The sequence below is a fragment of the Hippoglossus hippoglossus genome, chromosome 10 (assembly GCF_009819705.1).
Source record: "Hippoglossus hippoglossus isolate fHipHip1 chromosome 10, fHipHip1.pri, whole genome shotgun sequence".
NCBI classification, from domain to species: domain Eukaryota; kingdom Metazoa; phylum Chordata; class Actinopteri; order Pleuronectiformes; family Pleuronectidae; genus Hippoglossus; species Hippoglossus hippoglossus.
Genome location: NC_047160.1, coordinates 6,840,133 through 6,858,116, shown reverse-complemented (window position 1 = coordinate 6,858,116; position 17,984 = coordinate 6,840,133). Strand labels below are relative to the sequence as shown.

General features: G+C 39.4%; 1 protein-coding gene across 4 annotated transcripts in view; it reads right to left on the bottom strand.

Moving 5' to 3' along the window:
- Positions 1–10,225: 10,225 nt before the first annotated feature.
- The window catches only part of aff2 (AF4/FMR2 family, member 2), a 150,429-nt gene continuing 142,670 nt past the window's right edge, over positions 10,226–17,984 (bottom strand). For all 4 annotated transcript variants that reach the window (XM_034598016.1, XM_034598018.1, XM_034598017.1 and 1 more), the window contains exons 22-26: positions 16,626–16,697; positions 14,917–15,010; positions 13,694–13,746; positions 11,685–11,902; positions 10,226–11,398 (exon numbers count right to left, since the gene is read on the bottom strand). In XM_034598016.1, coding sequence (XP_034453907.1) covers positions 11,277–11,398; positions 11,685–11,902; positions 13,694–13,746; positions 14,917–15,010; positions 16,626–16,697 — 559 coding nt within the window. In that variant the 3' untranslated portion in view covers positions 10,226–11,276. The remainder of the gene's footprint in view (positions 11,399–11,684; positions 11,903–13,693; positions 13,747–14,916; positions 15,011–16,625; positions 16,698–17,984) is intronic.

The window sequence follows — 17,984 nt, the reverse complement described above, 5'->3', positions numbered from 1 at the left end:
TCTTTGTCTCACTCTCATCGTCTTCATCATTATGCCTCGTACGCTGGTAATCGTATTACTGCTGCAGGCTCGTATTGTGGCAGGTCACACTGGCTTTCTGTTAACGTCGGCGACGTACACAATTACATTAGAGAGGGTGAGAGTATGTGTGTGTGTGTGTGTGTGTGTGTAAAAACAGCTTAGCTCAGCTGTGTGTGTGTGTGTGTGTGTGTTTACTCACTCTGGGTGAATGGATCCAGGAGTAGTAAACAAACTGTACTCTGGGTCCAAGGACTTGAAGTATTTTCTGCTCTTAATTAATTTTGTGGATAGGCTGTCTGCTTCTCAGGCTATAAGCTGCTCACAGTCATTTATTTGGCCACTTTTACATTGTGGAGACCTGTGAGGAAAGCTGTAGTATGTTGTAGCTATAAGTTCGTGGACAACTTTATACTCAGGAAGCTTCCTGAGACACAATCATGCCCTGCATTTGAATATAAGAGGAACAATAGCAGCCACTGTGACCTGTGCTACAATGTCACGGCTGATACAGAGAAATTAAGTCCACAGTATTTTCTTTACGGCACCTTGACACTGGCATCGGCTCTTATCACCAAAAGCTCTCTTTTGTGTCTTGGTGACTTCTACGTCTGTGGCTTCGCTTTTTCATGAGATATTTGGAGTAGTTTTCTTTTTCGTCTGTTGCGAGTGTCAAATGTCATCAACACGCCCACTCGCTCGAGGTGAATCCTCAAGATGATGTCTTGCTGTTTCTAACATGATCTCATTCGGACATTATACAGAGTTTTTACCAGAGGGCTGCCGGAGAAACTCCAGGGAACGTCTGGAGCCTCTCACTCGAACATTTGTGTTCAAGCCCCTCTGAAAAATGTCAGGAGATTCTTTAGAGTTCAGTTCAGAACTGAAAGCAGCTGTAGTTTCGTCACCTCCAATTAAGTGGTTATGTTTTCATCCCTGTTATTTTGTTTGTTTGTTGGCCGACAGGATTACGCACAAACTGCTGAATGGATTTCCATGAAACGTGTGGGAAGGATATAAGGCAGTGGCCAAGACAGAACATGTAAAACTTTATCACTGATCTGGACAAAGGGGAGGATACATGGAAAATGTTTATCACTTTAAAGGGAATTTCCAGTGTTTTTCAACCTGGGCCCTATGTTTATAAATGTAGGTATGAAAATGAATGGTACTTACAATAACAATTGGAATCAGTCCAGTAGGTCATGTCTGCCAGAAGCCAAAACACGTGACTACAATGTAATCTTATGGGGCGACTGAGTCACAATTCCCAGCATCGCTCGGCCCAACCTCAGGGGGAAGCTTGTTTTGACAGCTAACGGTGAAAACATGTCAGAAATCCAATGGAAGAAGTCCTCATGTTCATCAGCGGTACATTGTGTCATTTGCAGGGAACCACTGCATGTTTTATTCTTTTTAATCTGCTTTGTTTTTGTACTGTTGTTACACTGCTGGTCAGAAGAGACATGTCTGTATCTGCAGGGCCCGCGGCGCATCAAGGAAGCAGACGATTAGAAGGTGGACTGGATGGGATATGCTGGCTGTCAGTGTGAAACCAGTTTAATCAGGAGTCATTCAATTAGAGCTGACGAGCTCTTCCCTCGTTAGCGCCTCTGGAAGTGTGAACCGCCGAGCTGCACGGAAAAGCTCTGCGTTTGAACAAAATCACTTTTTAAACGTGGCAAAGAATGAGAGGAGGGATAATCTATTAAAACTGCCACTGCACATCGAGACAGAGGGAATTCATTCACTGAGTGGGTTGCTTTTAATTAAGTGGAATTGCTGTAATCAACTCTTCGGTGGGAGCTGGTGAGGGAAACCTGTGGTTCAGCAAATGGGGCAAAATGCATTTTCAGTCAAATGTCAATTATATCAATAACAGGCTACTGTTAGGAGAATTACATCAGCATCATCAGATTTTAAACAGAAGTGTGTTGCCTATAGTAATAGTTATACAACTACTGACAAAACGCATCTGACCAACATCTGTTTCTGTTCATCGTTCATTAGAAAAGTTGCGAGCTACTGTCATTGTCGGGGAAATAAACAGGACCTCTTATAATAAATGTTGTGTAATATCATTTGGGCCCGTTTTCTGTTGAACTGTTACATTCTTCAGCAGCCACCACAATAACAGGAACTGTTTTATTTGTTTAACTTCTTATTATATCAAAATGTGTCACTTTCACATTGTTACAAGAAATGTTTTGATGACACATTTTAAGTACATGCCAAACTATTCTGTTCTCATAAAAACATAACACCTTGTGGGTGTCGTCCTCTTGGCTGAATAGTTACATCGTGTGCCACGTAACTGCAGTAAAACCTTCAAATTCCAGCCTCGGTCCAACGATAACAAACAGTAATGCCAACTTGTTGGTGAACATCTCGAAACACTGAACTTTATAGTTGCTGAACAAGCATCTGAACCTGTAGCCGACATTAACAGGAAAACTAAACAAGTGCTAGTTTATGCAGTTTGTAGTTAACTTTTATTTCATGGGTAAGATGAGAATAGTGAATGCACTCACTTATTATCTTTTACACTTTCACAACTGAGTTCACACTGCTCATTTTAAACCTGTGATGAACAGACAATGACAAGTTATTTTTTTCATAAAAACAAAATGATCTTTTACAGCAATAAACTGCCATATTATGAACCATTAGCTTGTATTTTGTAGATTAGTATGAGGCTCTTAGTTGTGGGAGCCTTTGAAACTCACAAAGTAAAACAGGTCTGTTCACATTCAGAATAAACATGGTGGTAATATTGATTGTACAGTAAACCTCCCCTCTCATTAGTATAATTTGTCCTTTTGCAATTTTCAATCCAGACTCTTTAGAAAATACAGCATTAAATTCAAAACATATATGTAACTTCACCTCTCCTCTCTTCAATGGAAGTTTTTATTTAAAGGCTCAAAGTGGAACTTAAATTCAGATGGTCTGTAAAAATATAATAAATATAATCAGTGTTTCACATCTAAAACTCTGTGTGTCGATGCTGCTCAAGGGGAAAGCTCGCCTTGATGGCGGTGCCTGGCCACATGTAACCATCAGTAATGGGAGTGTGCAAGAGGCTGTGTTTCCATCCAGCTGTCTAAACACACTTCTTTGGAAAAATCACAAAGCATAAACCCGGCTGTGCGTTGGATGATGTGTGGGGAGGAGGTGGAGAAGCAATTACTGCAGCAATAACTAACCGCAATTTTAATAATAGACAACAGTGACAAGTTAAAGTCGTTACGAGCTTTGTTGTGTGTTTTCATGAATGCAGCTGGAGAATCTACTCAGGTCAGATTTTCCTTTTGGGCAAATGGACACGTATTGCTGTTGTGTGTGTGTGTGTGTGTGTGTGTGTGTGTGTATACGGTCTGGTGTCTTTGAAGACATGTACATGCACGTTTTGTGTGTGTGTACAGTTTGGTCTCTTTGAAGACATGTACATGCACGTTTTGTGTGTGTGTGTGTGTACAGTTTGGTCTCTTTGAAGACATGTACATGCACGTTTTGTGTATGTGTGTGTGTGTGATGCTAAACCATATCTCTGAGAGCTTATTTGACTGCATGGTTACCTATGGCAATTAAACCTATAAATCTAAGCTGTCAGTGTTGGCTCTACACCAAGGACACACACACACACACACACACACACACGCAGAAAAATGTGTCTCAAGGTCTGAATATAGGCCGTCTCCACCTCCTTACTCATTTAGGGAAATACTTAATTAGATGGGATTTATGTCCATCAGAAAATTCTCACTTAAGCTGCACTTTGGTTTTAATACACTGGCTAATTCTTTGTTGCCTTTATTGAATAATAAACCACCGTGTGAAAACACAGTCCAGTGGTTGCTCTTTGAGAAGTGGCGGCCTCACATCGTCAAAGTCATACACAGCCTGATGAAATATTTCATGTCTAACGGACAGAAAAAAGATGGAGAAGAGCAGGATCACTGGTTCAAACAGATTTTAATCCATATTTTAGAGACATTAAATATTGAAAAACAATGGAACTGCATCACAACTTCTGATCATCACATAGAACAACTTCATTATAAAAAGAACCATATAAAAGGCCAAAAGATAGCACAGATAGAAACAGAAGAAACAGCTGAAGTTGTGCAACACATTTAAAATACAGTTCAACTCATGTGGGACAGATGTGTCCTCGGATGTGAGTTTTGTAGAGATTGTTACACTTCTGCCGTCAGCCAGTGACGTGCATCAGATCCGCAGACGGAGGTTTGTCAGCCGGGTCAGACAGAGGCACCGTGTTACAGCCGGACTCAAACCCCCGACGTCTGGATCTTCTCATGCAGATCTCACCACAGTGAACTCAACACTTAAAAGGTGCTGTCTGTTTTCACATCGATAAAATACCACGTGAGTTTTGATGTTGTTGTGAAAACACATTGACCAAAGTCGATCATCACTAAGAACACTGTCTGCTGGTAAATCGGATGTGTTGCACAAATAAAGCTGCAGAGGAGCAGGCAGGTGGGATTGTAATGTGACTTGTGGCAGGAATCAACAAAGGTTGGAAGGTGTCTTTTAGTTTTAAGAAAAATGAAGCGCTAAGAGCCACTGATGGTGGAGAAGTGCTTAGTTTATAAACCGCTACATGTTGCACCTTTAAAGATCCATTGTGACACAACCCATTATCTCACTGCAGCGAACAGAATGACTGAAACAATTAAAAGTGCTCAGAATCAACAATAGTTTCTTTTAAAACTTAATGTTGTGTGGTTTGGTTTCACTCAGGTCATTTAAAATCTCTCGAGATTTAACACTGTCGGGTCCCAGGAGGGGAATAATATTGCATTTACAAAATAAATCTCACAGTAACCTCAGTAGAGTGGAAGGGTTCAAATTGGACTTCTGTCTTTGAAAGTTTCATGTTTACTGTAAAATTGAAAGGAGACAGACTGTCTGATGACAAATGATATTTCATTAAACTATTGGTTAGCTACTAATTAGATAATTAGTGATTTCTCTTCTGTATCACCAGCATGGGATGTTGAAACCTACAACACAGATGATGTCTTAGGAAATGAGTGGTTTGATGTTTTTGGGTTTATGCTTATGATGACTGATAGCCAATCTCTGTGTATAAAACAAGATCCAGGTGATTAGCCTAGCTTAGCATAAGAAAAGAGGGAAACAGCTAGAGTAGCTCTCTCCATAGTTCCAAAATCCAAATACCAACACATCTAAAGCTCAGTAAATAACACTAACTCCAAACCGGAATTATTTCCAGTTTGGTTTGTGTATTGATAAAACCAACAACACACAGCGTGGCCCTTTGTGAGCCTCAGAGATGCTGTGTCGGACAGAGCCAGGCTACTTATTTCCTCATGCTTCCAGCCCTTATGCTAAGCTAGGCTAATTGGCTCCAGGTTCTAGCTCCGCATTTGTTGCATAGACATGAAAGTTGTGTTGATATTTCTCTAAGAAATGTGTTTTTGCAAAGTCTCAATCTATTCCTGTATGAGTGTATCTCACCACGCAATAAACAAACTCTCATGCAGGGAGTTGGTTACAGAACTGATTTGGCGAAGTAGTTTTCTTCAGCCAAATATACAGTTTGGATTCCAGTTGATTTGACTCCAGAGTAGCTGGATGGGGACTTGGGTAATTAGGCATCAGTTAGGAAACGTGAAATGTTCCCAGTTATTTTCTTGAACCAACCAGTGAACAGTGAAAATTACCGTCTCCTTCTGGTGATCTCAACAAATAATCTCTTTCAGCACAACTGAGGAGAATCAAATGAAAAGAAACCCGAGATAAAAGCAGCTCTCTGGCAGATTGCAGGAATTAAAGCAGAAAAAACGATTACGCTCATAAATACTGTCAATTCATTCACTATATGAGGCAGTTTTGGTAATTTCCTGAGGTGCCTGAGAGTTTGTGAGATACAAACAAATGTCAGAGACTCTCAGCACCACTGGAAAGATTATCAATGTCTAATCGGCTTGTTACCATCTGTTGTCAAAATCAGAATCAGCGTGCTTGGCTCTGTATTGTATCACAGCAGCAGCGACGCTGACTCTGTCACTGCCGTCTTTGATAAACAAGATGACAAGTGTAATAATGTAACTGGAGCTAATGGGATATTTAATCAGATGTCAGCAGAATCAAAGGCCATGCTGAGGCAGTCTGTCTCCAAAGGGTTTCAGAATAGAGCCACAGATTGACATCGCATATACATGAGCTGTTGCATGATTTCAACATGTGACATGAAACACGGTGGAATGGATCTGATGTTTCCCATGACGTCACCAATTTCTTAAGACTTTTTACAGCATATTATTGGATAATCATGTATATCGTACCGCTGCTTGTAATCAAAAATCAGGAGCATTGTGTGAAATTAACAATAACCATATAGTAACATCACTGTTTCACTATAAAACAAAACAACATCGAACACCATTGGATTGACCGAGCAACACTGTGGATCGACGACTGAGGTCTGACAGAAACACATTGTGGGATTTGTTTGTTCGTTGGCTCATTGGGAAACTGTTAATTTGGCTTCATGACTTCAAATTAAAATAAATATAGAACTTTAAAAGGCATTTTTGTCAAACTAGCTCATATTTCTTTTCAGGCTTTCAGATGAAGAACTATTTCAGAGTCCATTCCAAAGAAACCGTTTGACATTTGTGGAAATATTTCTTCTCTTATGTTTGTGTGATGAATATGAAACTACAGCCAGTGGCTGGTTAGTTTAGTTTGGCACTGGAAACAGGGAAAAACAGTTTCTACCAGCACCACTACTGCTAAATATTAAATATGTTAGACAGTGGGGGCAGTGGTTAAGATTAGCTCGTCCAAAAGAGACCTGGTAACAAGATCTTGAGTTTGAAAAACTGATAAATAACCTTTGATATTTCCAAAGATTAAATAAATGATGAAAAGCTCAAGTCTGATTAAAATGTAATGTGATGAATTCTAAATGCTGAGGTAATCGCAGCTGACTGTATCTGCTCTCCCTGACACCTGTGGTGTGACTGTTCGGGACACATGCCACGTATTTTCTAATCATGATTCATCGCTTGCTGCCCCGTGTTGTTTTGGATAATTATTGTGTGTGCAGTTGGTGTCAGATCAGTGATTTCCAGCTACTGGAGCACATCTCCTGACTATGCATTAAGTTCAGCAGCCGCTCGCAATTCATCTACACAGCCATTTTTACATGTAATGACAAATTAATTATGAAGCAAATTAGTTATGGAACTAGAAAGAGCTTAGTCTCATGTGACAAGTTAATGGGAACCACAGCGTATTAGGGCCGTAAAGCAGATTTTGAGAATAATGTCCCAATATTACACGAAAAAATGCCGTTAAAAAAGTCTAGAAAAAGCCTTGATTTTATGAGAATTTAGTCATAATTTAAAAGAAAGTCATCATATTTTTGATAAGAAAGTTGTAATGTTATGAAAATTAAGTCATAATATTAGTCATTTAACCATAGAAATGGGGTTTCAAGAAAAAGAAAAAAAGATCTGGAAATCAGCAGAGAGAGTTCTACTCCTTCTGGATCCAAAATCTTTAGCTAAAAAGTTTTTCATTATTTGTGAAACCCATATTAAAGTGTAACTTCACAAGATACTTCTGTAGGATTACGCCGTTTTTCTCATATTACAAATACTTCCATGCAATATTACAACTTTATACCTGTAAAATTAAAACTTTACTATTATAAAAATTCTGATTTATTCTAATAATATTCGCCTTCTGTCTGTCTCGTAAAATTATTCCAACTTTATTCTCATAATGTAACAATTTTATTCTCAAGTTTTTTCCCATTAAATATCCCTAACAATCTGTCGTGGATGAGACTCGTCACAACAGCTCATGTAGCCGCTATAATCTTTGTTCCTTTTTTGGATGAAACTAACCTTTGTGTGTTTATTGGGCCAGGTTTTCATAATGGAGACATTTTACACTTTGTACAAAAATATCCAGTCACATATGAAAAATCTTTAGTTTGCATAAAGAGATGATTCGTTTCTTAGAGAAAAACTAAGGCTAACTGTTTCCCCCTGTTTCCAGTCTTTGTGCTGAGCTACGCTAATCAGCATGTTTGTTCTAGCTACATGTTTAGCACACAGTCATGAGAGTGGTATCAGTCTTCTCATCTAACTCTGCAAGAAAGCAAATAAATAGCAAATCAATGTCCGACTATTCCTTTGAGGTTTTAAGTAACATGATATTCTTGAATGTTGTTACCTCCTTCAGACTCTTGTGTTTCATGTTGTGCATTTAGAGCGGCACTGTATCCTCAGGTGATGTCGCACATTCACACTGTATGTGACAAGAAATACACTGACTGTTTTTTTTCTTCTTCTTTTTCAATATGGACACAAGTAGTTCTTTGTCTGAAGCTATCGTTTATTGCATGCGATGGTTTGAATTCTTCAGGCATTTCACACAAACCCATACTTGCTCAAATCCTCAAGAGAAAAATAAAACAGCAAGTGATGCAAATTTGACACGTTAAATCACACATTGTTCTTAAAGCCAAACCCTGGTGTCGTCATAAACGCCAGTAAAAAGCTTATGGAAACATTTGATTTTACGAAAAACAATCTCATATTTATACCAATATGGTATGGAAAATCATTTAGATTCATTCTTTGTTCATAAATAAATAGAGCAATTCCCACTGGACACAAATAGAGGCACTTGAGTTTCTTTTTTTTTTGTCAAAGTGAAAATTACTTTTCACATCCGCATTGTCTTCCATACACATTCAGCGATGGTCAAATGATCCAAAACTTAAAAACTCATGCTTGATGTGCTGGATTTACAGAGACCAATAAAAAAAATCCAGATTTTAAAGCACATGTGAACACAGAAGAGAAACCACATGGAAACAGTGTGGTCGCCTTTTGATTTCATGTGCCACTGAGAGTTAAAAATCTGATTGTGTTTGGTGCTGTGTAAATGCAGCCATAGCCTGTGCATGGACACACACACACACACACACACACACACACACACACACACACACACGCACGCACACACGCACAAACGCGCACACACCCTATTTTCTTGTTTCGCGTCCTCATTCATTCACATGAAATCATTCACAAGACACTATAAAACAAGAACAGACACTGTTTTCAGGAATCACAGTCTGTACATTATGATACACACACACATCATTATTGTCCAGTCAGGTAATGACTTAAATACACCTGACAATCAGCTGTACATGTATACACACTAACAACACAACACGACAAATGCGGGGAAACGACTACAGGACGTCAGGCGCATGATTTGATCTCATTAAGTGAATCTTTTTTTGACATCAGGCCAGAAAAGCTGCTGTGAGATTTTCACCCTGTTTACTTGATTTGCACATGACTGGGGGTCTAATTAGAGGCAAATCATACTGAATCTTGTAGTTTTTTCCCCCTCAGTGTTTGACACTGTAGTGGGTGGGTTACTATGGGAACTAGAGCTGGTTGGAGTTTCACAAAAGCCCATAACTAGTGAGAGAAGAGCCAGACGGCTGAAGTGAGTGCTTGTTCTGCGGAGCTATTATCTGCCTGGACTGTGCTTGACCAGGTCCTGTGATCCTCACTCCAGCCACACACATCTTCAGGTGGAGGTTAACCCGATTCAATTATACAGAGAGGCTCTGACAGCCGAGAGCTTCTACTTAAACAAACCATGGATCCAGGTCAAAGAGGCTACAGTTAGAGTCGCTTCGAAGCTAATGGATAAACTAAAGATACCCTGATAAACATACTGGTAGATGTATTCAAAATGTTAGTGTCACAGCCCTAAACCACAGAGATATCTAAAATAAAGGGCGGGGCGACGTAGCAAGCCTCAGCAGTTGAAATGTGTTCGTACTAAAAACTTGGTCAAATTCCTAAATATATTGTTTTAGATTTATTCATTTATGAAAAAATCTTCATATGTAACACATCTGACACCTTTGACCTTTTTTGTTTAAAAGCAGTGTTTTCCTGAAAAAGATATTTATATTTCTTTATCAACTGTTGTACTATTGTACTTACTAGTTACCACCTACCAGTATCAGGTATCATATTTATAAATAGATTAAATATAAAAGATTTTCAAACAATAACTAAAAATATTAATACTTAGACAAAGGCAAATAAATAAATAATTAAATAATCCAGAATTGTGAATCCAGATTACAACCAAAAATATTTTTCTTGGTTGATTTGGCAACACCTGTGGTTACTGGTGGTAAACTGCATATGATTTTCCAAAGTTTGTCCAGGATGTGCATGGTTTCCTGTAAATGCCTGTGCACGTGGAAACCATTCATTTAATTTGAAACCAGTGCAGGACTGACAAACTCCACCACACACAATGCAAACTAATACATAAAAAGATCAATTGATGGTTAACCATAGAAACACTGAGTTGGATATGGATTTCATCTTGAAAACTGAAATTTGACTAACCTGTTAACCTCACTCTTCAGAAGCCATTTAGTATCCCTGTGTCTGATTAAGTTAAGTCCCAGAAGGGATAGAAAACAGCGTCAGGTTTTACAGGATCTGCCACTAAACACTGAAGATGGACTGAAAAGGAAGCTGATGACTGACTTCAGCCTCCATTAATTCAGCTCTAGTGGCTGAACCTGAGCCTCTTCCCTCCACCAGTATGGTTCTTATCTGAAAGATTGGACCGGTACTTTCACACCTGGATCGATATCAGCCGGAGACTTTAATTGTAGTCTCTGTCACGGGAGCGTTTCTAGGCCACTGCTGCAGGAGCTGAGCCTCTGTTGAGCTGCTTTCTTACTTTAATCACATCAGCCTCTCACATCTTTTTAAATGATCCTGTCATCGTAAAAACACTTTTTCCCTCTTTCTTTACTCTCTGGTTCTTTCTTCTCTTCAGGGACACAGGAATCGGTAACATCCATTGTTCCTGTAGGAATATAAGCTCCTTTCACTGATATATTATTCTCTCCCAAAACAGAAATTAAACTTTAAAAGAATGTATTCTGTATTCTGTGATCCACAGTTGAAATTCCTGATCCTAGTTACTGCTCAGTCCAAACTGCAGGTGAAATTCAGCCTAATTAATCCACCCAGTCTGTGCTGGTACATTACCGTGGTCATTTGAAGAATCCCAGTGGGAATTGAAGCAGCGTCCTGAGTCTCATCTCACTTGTTATCCCAGTTCTTGCTGGTAGGCCCATTTCTTTTCTTGTTTTTTTCCCCCTCTGTAATGTAGTCCCTGTCCCATGTCTACAGCAGACGAGCCTCTATGCGGAGCCAGTGCAGTCCCTGCCTGATGTATCGGACCAGCTCAGTCATGCTGCTCTGCTGACTCAGTGGCTCCATGACCGTGTCCAGCTCCTGGAAGAAATCTACAGGAGGGTGAGGGAGAGACACAGTTACTGAGGATGACTGTGAGGAAGGCCTCCCTGTGGCACCGTGGGAATCAAGACGAGAGTCACTGTCAAACCTGGTTTATTGAACTTTACACAATCATGTCTGCCTTTCTGTCGAGTAGTAATCTAATGCATGAAAGAAATTCAAATAGCTTTCATGCTATTCAATCTAAATCAATTTTTTTTAACTAAACAGATGGAATTTTACTTTGAAGTGATAACATCTTATAATGTAGAAGACATCATGTGTCTGAGGTCCTACCTTGGCTATCAGTGGCCAGTCTGTCAGCCGTTTCCCAGTGTTCATAGCTCCGCAGGATGTTGTTGGTGATGTTAACATGACTGGCAGCCATGTGGTGAATCCGTTGGGGAATAGCCACACTGCCCAATGAACTTGGGGCACTTCCAGATCCTCCCCCCCCCCCTCCGCTGCTGGCTGGGGATGGGCTGAGTGAGAGTGGAGACGGAGTCCCATTGACCCTGGAACACACACAGAGGCGGTGAGGTCTCGTAACATCTCAGGAACTTAACCGACTTCATGAAGGAAGAATGTGTGTTTTGTTAGTCAGGTGTTTCAGTGCATAGTTTCCAAATAGACTTAAAAGCATCAAATGTGCGTCTGCTGATTACAGCGTCTGAGCTCCGCTGCACTTTATGCTGCTTTAAAGCACAAAACAGTAAACACAGTCTTTTCATTAATACAGAAGTGTAAGTGGGTCAGGGGAAGAGAGCACTGGCTACAATATATAACTGTATCCTCTTCAGTCAATCACAACATGGAAAGTACAATATGTAACAGAAAGAGACAAGGGACGACAAACACTTTGTTTGCAAAACAGTATAACAATTTTGGAAGCAACAAAAACTTGTCAGTTGTTTGTGGTTTGTGTTCACTGAGTTTATCAGAGCACAATGTGACTAAACCAGAACAGGAAACTTGAGGGTCTTTATAACCAATGAAAGATGATAAAACACTTATTAAAGCTGAGGGGAACTGCAGAGTAATTCCAAAGCCCGACCGATATGGATGCTTGGGGGGCAATGGCGATACAAACATTAGGGAGTAGAAGATTTCCATTAGCGATACTAAATTGACTATATTATATAAAAAATTTGGCAATGATTCCTAAGATGTTTTTATCAAACTGTTGGGGCATAGAAATTTAACTGAGGCTTGATATTTTACAGTTTAACCATTTATTATGGATAACTATAAATACAAATAAAACATAATTAAAACAAAATATATAGAATTTAATATCAGATGTGTAAACATAAATACACATATTTTCTGAATTGTTTATTTTGTTAAATAAGTTTTCACATTGGGACATATCGACAGAAATAAACAAAGATACCAATGTGTGTGTCTGTGAGAGACTCATATCAGCAGATTTTTATTGGCCAACCGATAAACAGTCGGTCTCCAAATAATTTGTGACCTATAGTCATTTAACACATTGTCAATAGTAATGCACAGTGTACAGAGTAGTGCAGTGTATTAGTGTATCGTAACTAAATTAACAACCACACAGTGTTCCCATGTTAATGCTGCACATTAATAATGGTGGACATAAGGCAGACACAATAACAGAGAGCCATGACAAATGCACGAGCAGAGTTATCATTTATGTCCTTAAGGCAATAAAAAGTGCTGGATGTGAGAGGGTGTGCAGCAGCTCTGATCTTCACTGTGCACGTCACCAGTCCAGGCCGCACAAACTGCTCCTGCTCCCCTCATCCTGCCTCACACAGCTGGGTGTGTTGCTCTGCCAGTGATGTAACGTCTATGATGTGGCCTTGACTCTCATTGACCTGACGACTTGTGCCTGGTTCTGAGCTGCACACGCACAACCACACACACACACACACAACCACAACCACACAGGCTCTCACTCACTCACACACAACCACACAGACACACTCTGAGCTCCAGTCCTGCTGTTGTGCAGTGTCAGAGCTGTCCAAACTCATTAGCCTCACATCCACAGCTCCTCCATGCCTCTCCTCCTCCATCTATCATCACTCCCTCCGTCACTCCATCTCACGCAGCACTCAGCAGCCCCTCCAGTCTCCTCCTCCTCACATCTACAACAAATCAATCCCTCTATTTGCTTCCTGAGGGGTTTGTTTGAGCAAGTGGCTGTCAGGGGTGGCATGGTATTTTGCAGCAGAGCTCGGGTGAATTATAAATTCTCAATTATCTACAGTACATGGATGAAGGGGGGATGTATCATTTGTGTGTGCGTGTGTGTGTGTGTGTGTACTCACTTTCCATTGGTCCTCCACGGAGAAGGTGCTTGGTGGGAACTCTTGGCTGAATTCTGGGTCACAAAAACACAGATTAATCAAATTATGTTTTTCATGACCTGAAGAAAGACAATAACATGCACAATAACACCAAAAATCGAAATTTACATTTAAAACAGTTTTTATTAAGTAAGAGAAGAAGATGGATATCACTTTGTCTTCACTCGCTAGCATAAACAAATTGGGAAAACAGCTACTCTATCGACGGCTAACTTTAGCTATAGAATTATTGTGTTATTTCTTATATCATTTGTTTAATCTGTCTTGGGTCCTGTTCTTGCAAACCATGACAGTCCACATTTCTATTCCAGATTTACTAAGTAGGAAAATAAGGCAACAAAGCTCAATTAACTCATTTGGAACTAATTAATACCTTAGTTTTTATTAATCATCCAATAAATTACGATTTTAAATCACAATATGACATATCTCTTTTATATCTCTTTTTGTGCTTGTGCACCAATACATTTATTTTGGGTTCAAATGCTTCATTTCATCAATAACATGACAAACTATTATCGACACAAGCATCAGCTATGATCTGCTAATGTGACATTAGTCTTAGTGCATAAGGTTATGATGTTATTTAGTGATGAGCGTGTGGAATCCACTTTAATGTGTCATGTGGATGTGTATATTAGAGAACTGGTTGGACTGTTTTTGTGCCGTTTTCCGCTTAGACTCATTTCAGTAATTTCTTTTCTTTCTGTCAACACATGCCGTATGTACACAGGCTGCGCACACATACACAGCTAAACCCCCAGTCAGCCGCTTCCCAGAAATCCAATCCCATCAATGCAAATGCGGCACTGTGATAATGACATCCTCAGTAATTAATTTAACTAAACACAATTAATCAAAACAAGCACATTAAACCCTAACAATCCACTGCGATGATTGATGGAGCTAATTAATACATTAATATCAAAGAGAAAGAATGGATTTTAATAACATCATGCAAAATGAATGCACAGGCACCATGAAAATGAATATGAAATGTATTTGAGTGCTGTAATTGGCTTTGCATGTTTCTAAACCACAGAGGGAGAAAAGGAGAGAGAGGAAGTTAATAAAGACCATGTCCAAGTGCGTGTGTGTGTGTGTGTGTGTGTGTGTGTGTGTGTGTGTGTGTGTGTGTGTGTGTGTGTGTGTGTGTGTGTGTGTATAATCAATGTGTGTGTTACCTTGAAGTACTCCATGAGCGACCGCGAGTACTTGACAGCGTGGTCTTTCTTCAGATGGAACATCCTCAGATACAGCAGAGACAGACAGCGGTTACTATGGAAACAAAACCATTAGAAGGCAGATGAATCCTCTGCACAAATTCCCTTTAAAGCTCCGTCTTCAATATTATTTTCATGTCATCCACACAGAATACACCTGGACTTCAAACATGCCCCACAAGTCCTCGTTGAAGTAAAGATGAAAAATGTGAAAATTTAAATGACCATCAGGCTAAATGCAAATATAAAATCCCACAAACTTGCTTGAGAACTGTAATCTCATGAATTAACACAGAGGTAAAACAATTCCCCTCAAATGCTTTTTGGTTCACTGTGAGTAAGAAAAAAAGGGAAGACACAGGTTTAATGGTTTTATCAGACTGAGGGGAGTTCACACTTAAATTATTCTACAATTAAAATCTTAAATTTGGGGATATTGTATTGGTTATATTATGTATATTCACATATATCAGAACCACTTGAACAGATTTTTACGTTGCATGAAATGGTATTTTAAGATATTTTGTCACATTCACCAATTTCCTATTTTGTTTATTTTGAGACCTCTGCACCGGTGACAGCCAGTGACAGGAGGCATGTTTTAGGGCTGTTCGTTCCATTCTGGTGAACACAATATCTTAAGAACACCTTGAGAAAATGTCTTCAAATTTGGCAGATACATTCAGTTTCATTGCAAGATGATGGTCAGAGGTCAAGGGTTAAGTCGCTGTGACCTCACAAAGCACATTTTATGCCTTGTGGACATGATATCTCAGGAGCCCCTGGTGGGAATTTCTTCAAATTTGCCATATAGGTTCAGTTAGACTCACAAATTAACTGAATAGATTGTGGTGGTCTCTATGCTGATAGGTAAGCTTAGGATATCCATGACTGTCACTTCCCCTTGTTACACAGCCACTGGCACAGTTAAGTTTTACTCTGTTTATTCTTCTTTTTACTGAAGATTGTCAACACTTACAGCACCACAGGTATTATTACTAAAGATTTGGTGGTGAGGATTATGTAAACATGAACAAAATACCATGAATGCACACCTCCTCATGAGTAGGTCAGGCTGAGGCAAGTGCTTTCTGACAGGTTTGTGCAGATAAGAGAGTTAAGTGAATCTGACTTGGAACAATTGTACAAGTAAACGTTTCACTAGAGAAAATTTAATTTTTACATACTTAGGCCAAGAGTAAATCAAGGAATTTAGCATTTCTCCTCTAGAATTGTATCTGGTCACATTTTGAGGATCATGTACTAAAGAGAAAAAGGTTTACAGGCTACATATAATATCAAATAAAGCATATTAACTGTAGAGAGATTACAGAAAACGAGAGGTGAGAGAGAAGGAATGACAAGCAATAAAACTCCCCAGCTGGACATTACAACAACATGGTCAGCAAATAAACTCTTTAGTCTACCGAGATAATATAATGTTTTGTGCATAATGAGATCAGACAAAGATATTTGGAGACATTTAGGTATCTGGCCCTAATATTCTGTGGGGTAGTGAACTCATGAGCATTTCAAAGGTCATGGCCCCGAACTGTATGTTGTTCACACACACACACACACACACACACACATACGGACACACACACATACGGACACACACACACACACACACACACACACATACGGACACACACAAAAGAGAATCCTACCACAACACGGCGAGTTTCTTCTCAGCAACAGTAGCTGAATGGCTGCTGAAGTTCTTCAACCTCATGGCGTACCTGTGAGAGATTCTAATTACTCATCTGCTGACATTTGCAGTGATTTATGGGAGTCAAACATAAACACACTTTATTTTCATCGTGATGGTGAAGGCATGTATACTCAAGGTTCACTTTAATTAGAAAATCAAGGTCAAAATCATCCAAGGAGCTGCTCTTTCTGAACATAAACATATATATGGCTGTTTGTGATTAATTTCTTTAGCTCACTGACAGCCAGATTCAACTCTGCTGAAGTGCCCTCGGGCAAGGCAAGCTACCAGACAGCTTTATGTGACTCTGTGGACTGACTCACTTCTCCTTTGGTTATTTATGAGGTATACTGTGGGGAATTCTTTGGCTCATCTGAATCCACGATGAATCTAAATACATCTCAGAGAAACTTTCTTACTTATTGCCTCATCACAGCCAAATTAAAATAAAATAAAATAAAGTAATTCATTCCTAAAGGAAGACAATTACTGTCACAACTACTAAGATGCAGATTAACGATTTAATTAACACCAAACATTTTGAATATTTCAGTGAGAAATAAACTGTCTCAGTCCGACAGCCTCTCGTTACTTTAAAACACAAGTGACATCCTACACCTTTGTAATATTTCACAGTGTTGTGTAAAGGTGAATGGTTCTGAGTGAAATCTGGGTGTTAGACTGACGAGGATGATAGACTCCTTGTTGCCTCCTCCCACCTTTTGTTCCTTTCTCTTTTGTTTAATATTCTTCCTTTTTCTTTCTTTTTTATGTTCTGATTACACATCAAGCAAATACCTGTATTATACATCATCAATGGGGTTTTCTACTCTCTCTATTCAAGGGCACGTTCTTTCAGACCTACTCAAAACCCTGCACTCACACTCAAATATACCCTGCTTGTGCTTACATTTGCTGGGCTTGTGCTCAAACTGTAAGCTTGCACTCACTTTTTCTCAACTTAATTTTTGTTCAACAAATCTGTCAAAATTGCCCAATAGAATGCCAGATGTAGTGTTGACAAATGATATTGTCCTGAGCTCATCGTGGGTGTGTTAGCTTTATGTCTTCGAGAATCCTATACGGGCGGTTACTTTAACTGGGTTCATGCACTCCCGTCGTCCACAGATTTATTATTACACCGGCTCCCATTCAGTGTGCTTGAAGAAAAAAAACACGACACATTCATGAAGCAGGACTCCAGCAGATCACTGGTCAATATAGAGCGGCAAAATTAAGGATGTAAGCAAGTTTTTTAGGTTATGAGAACACGGTTGCTAGCAAATATGAACACAAAATAGATGCCGTCTCTTTT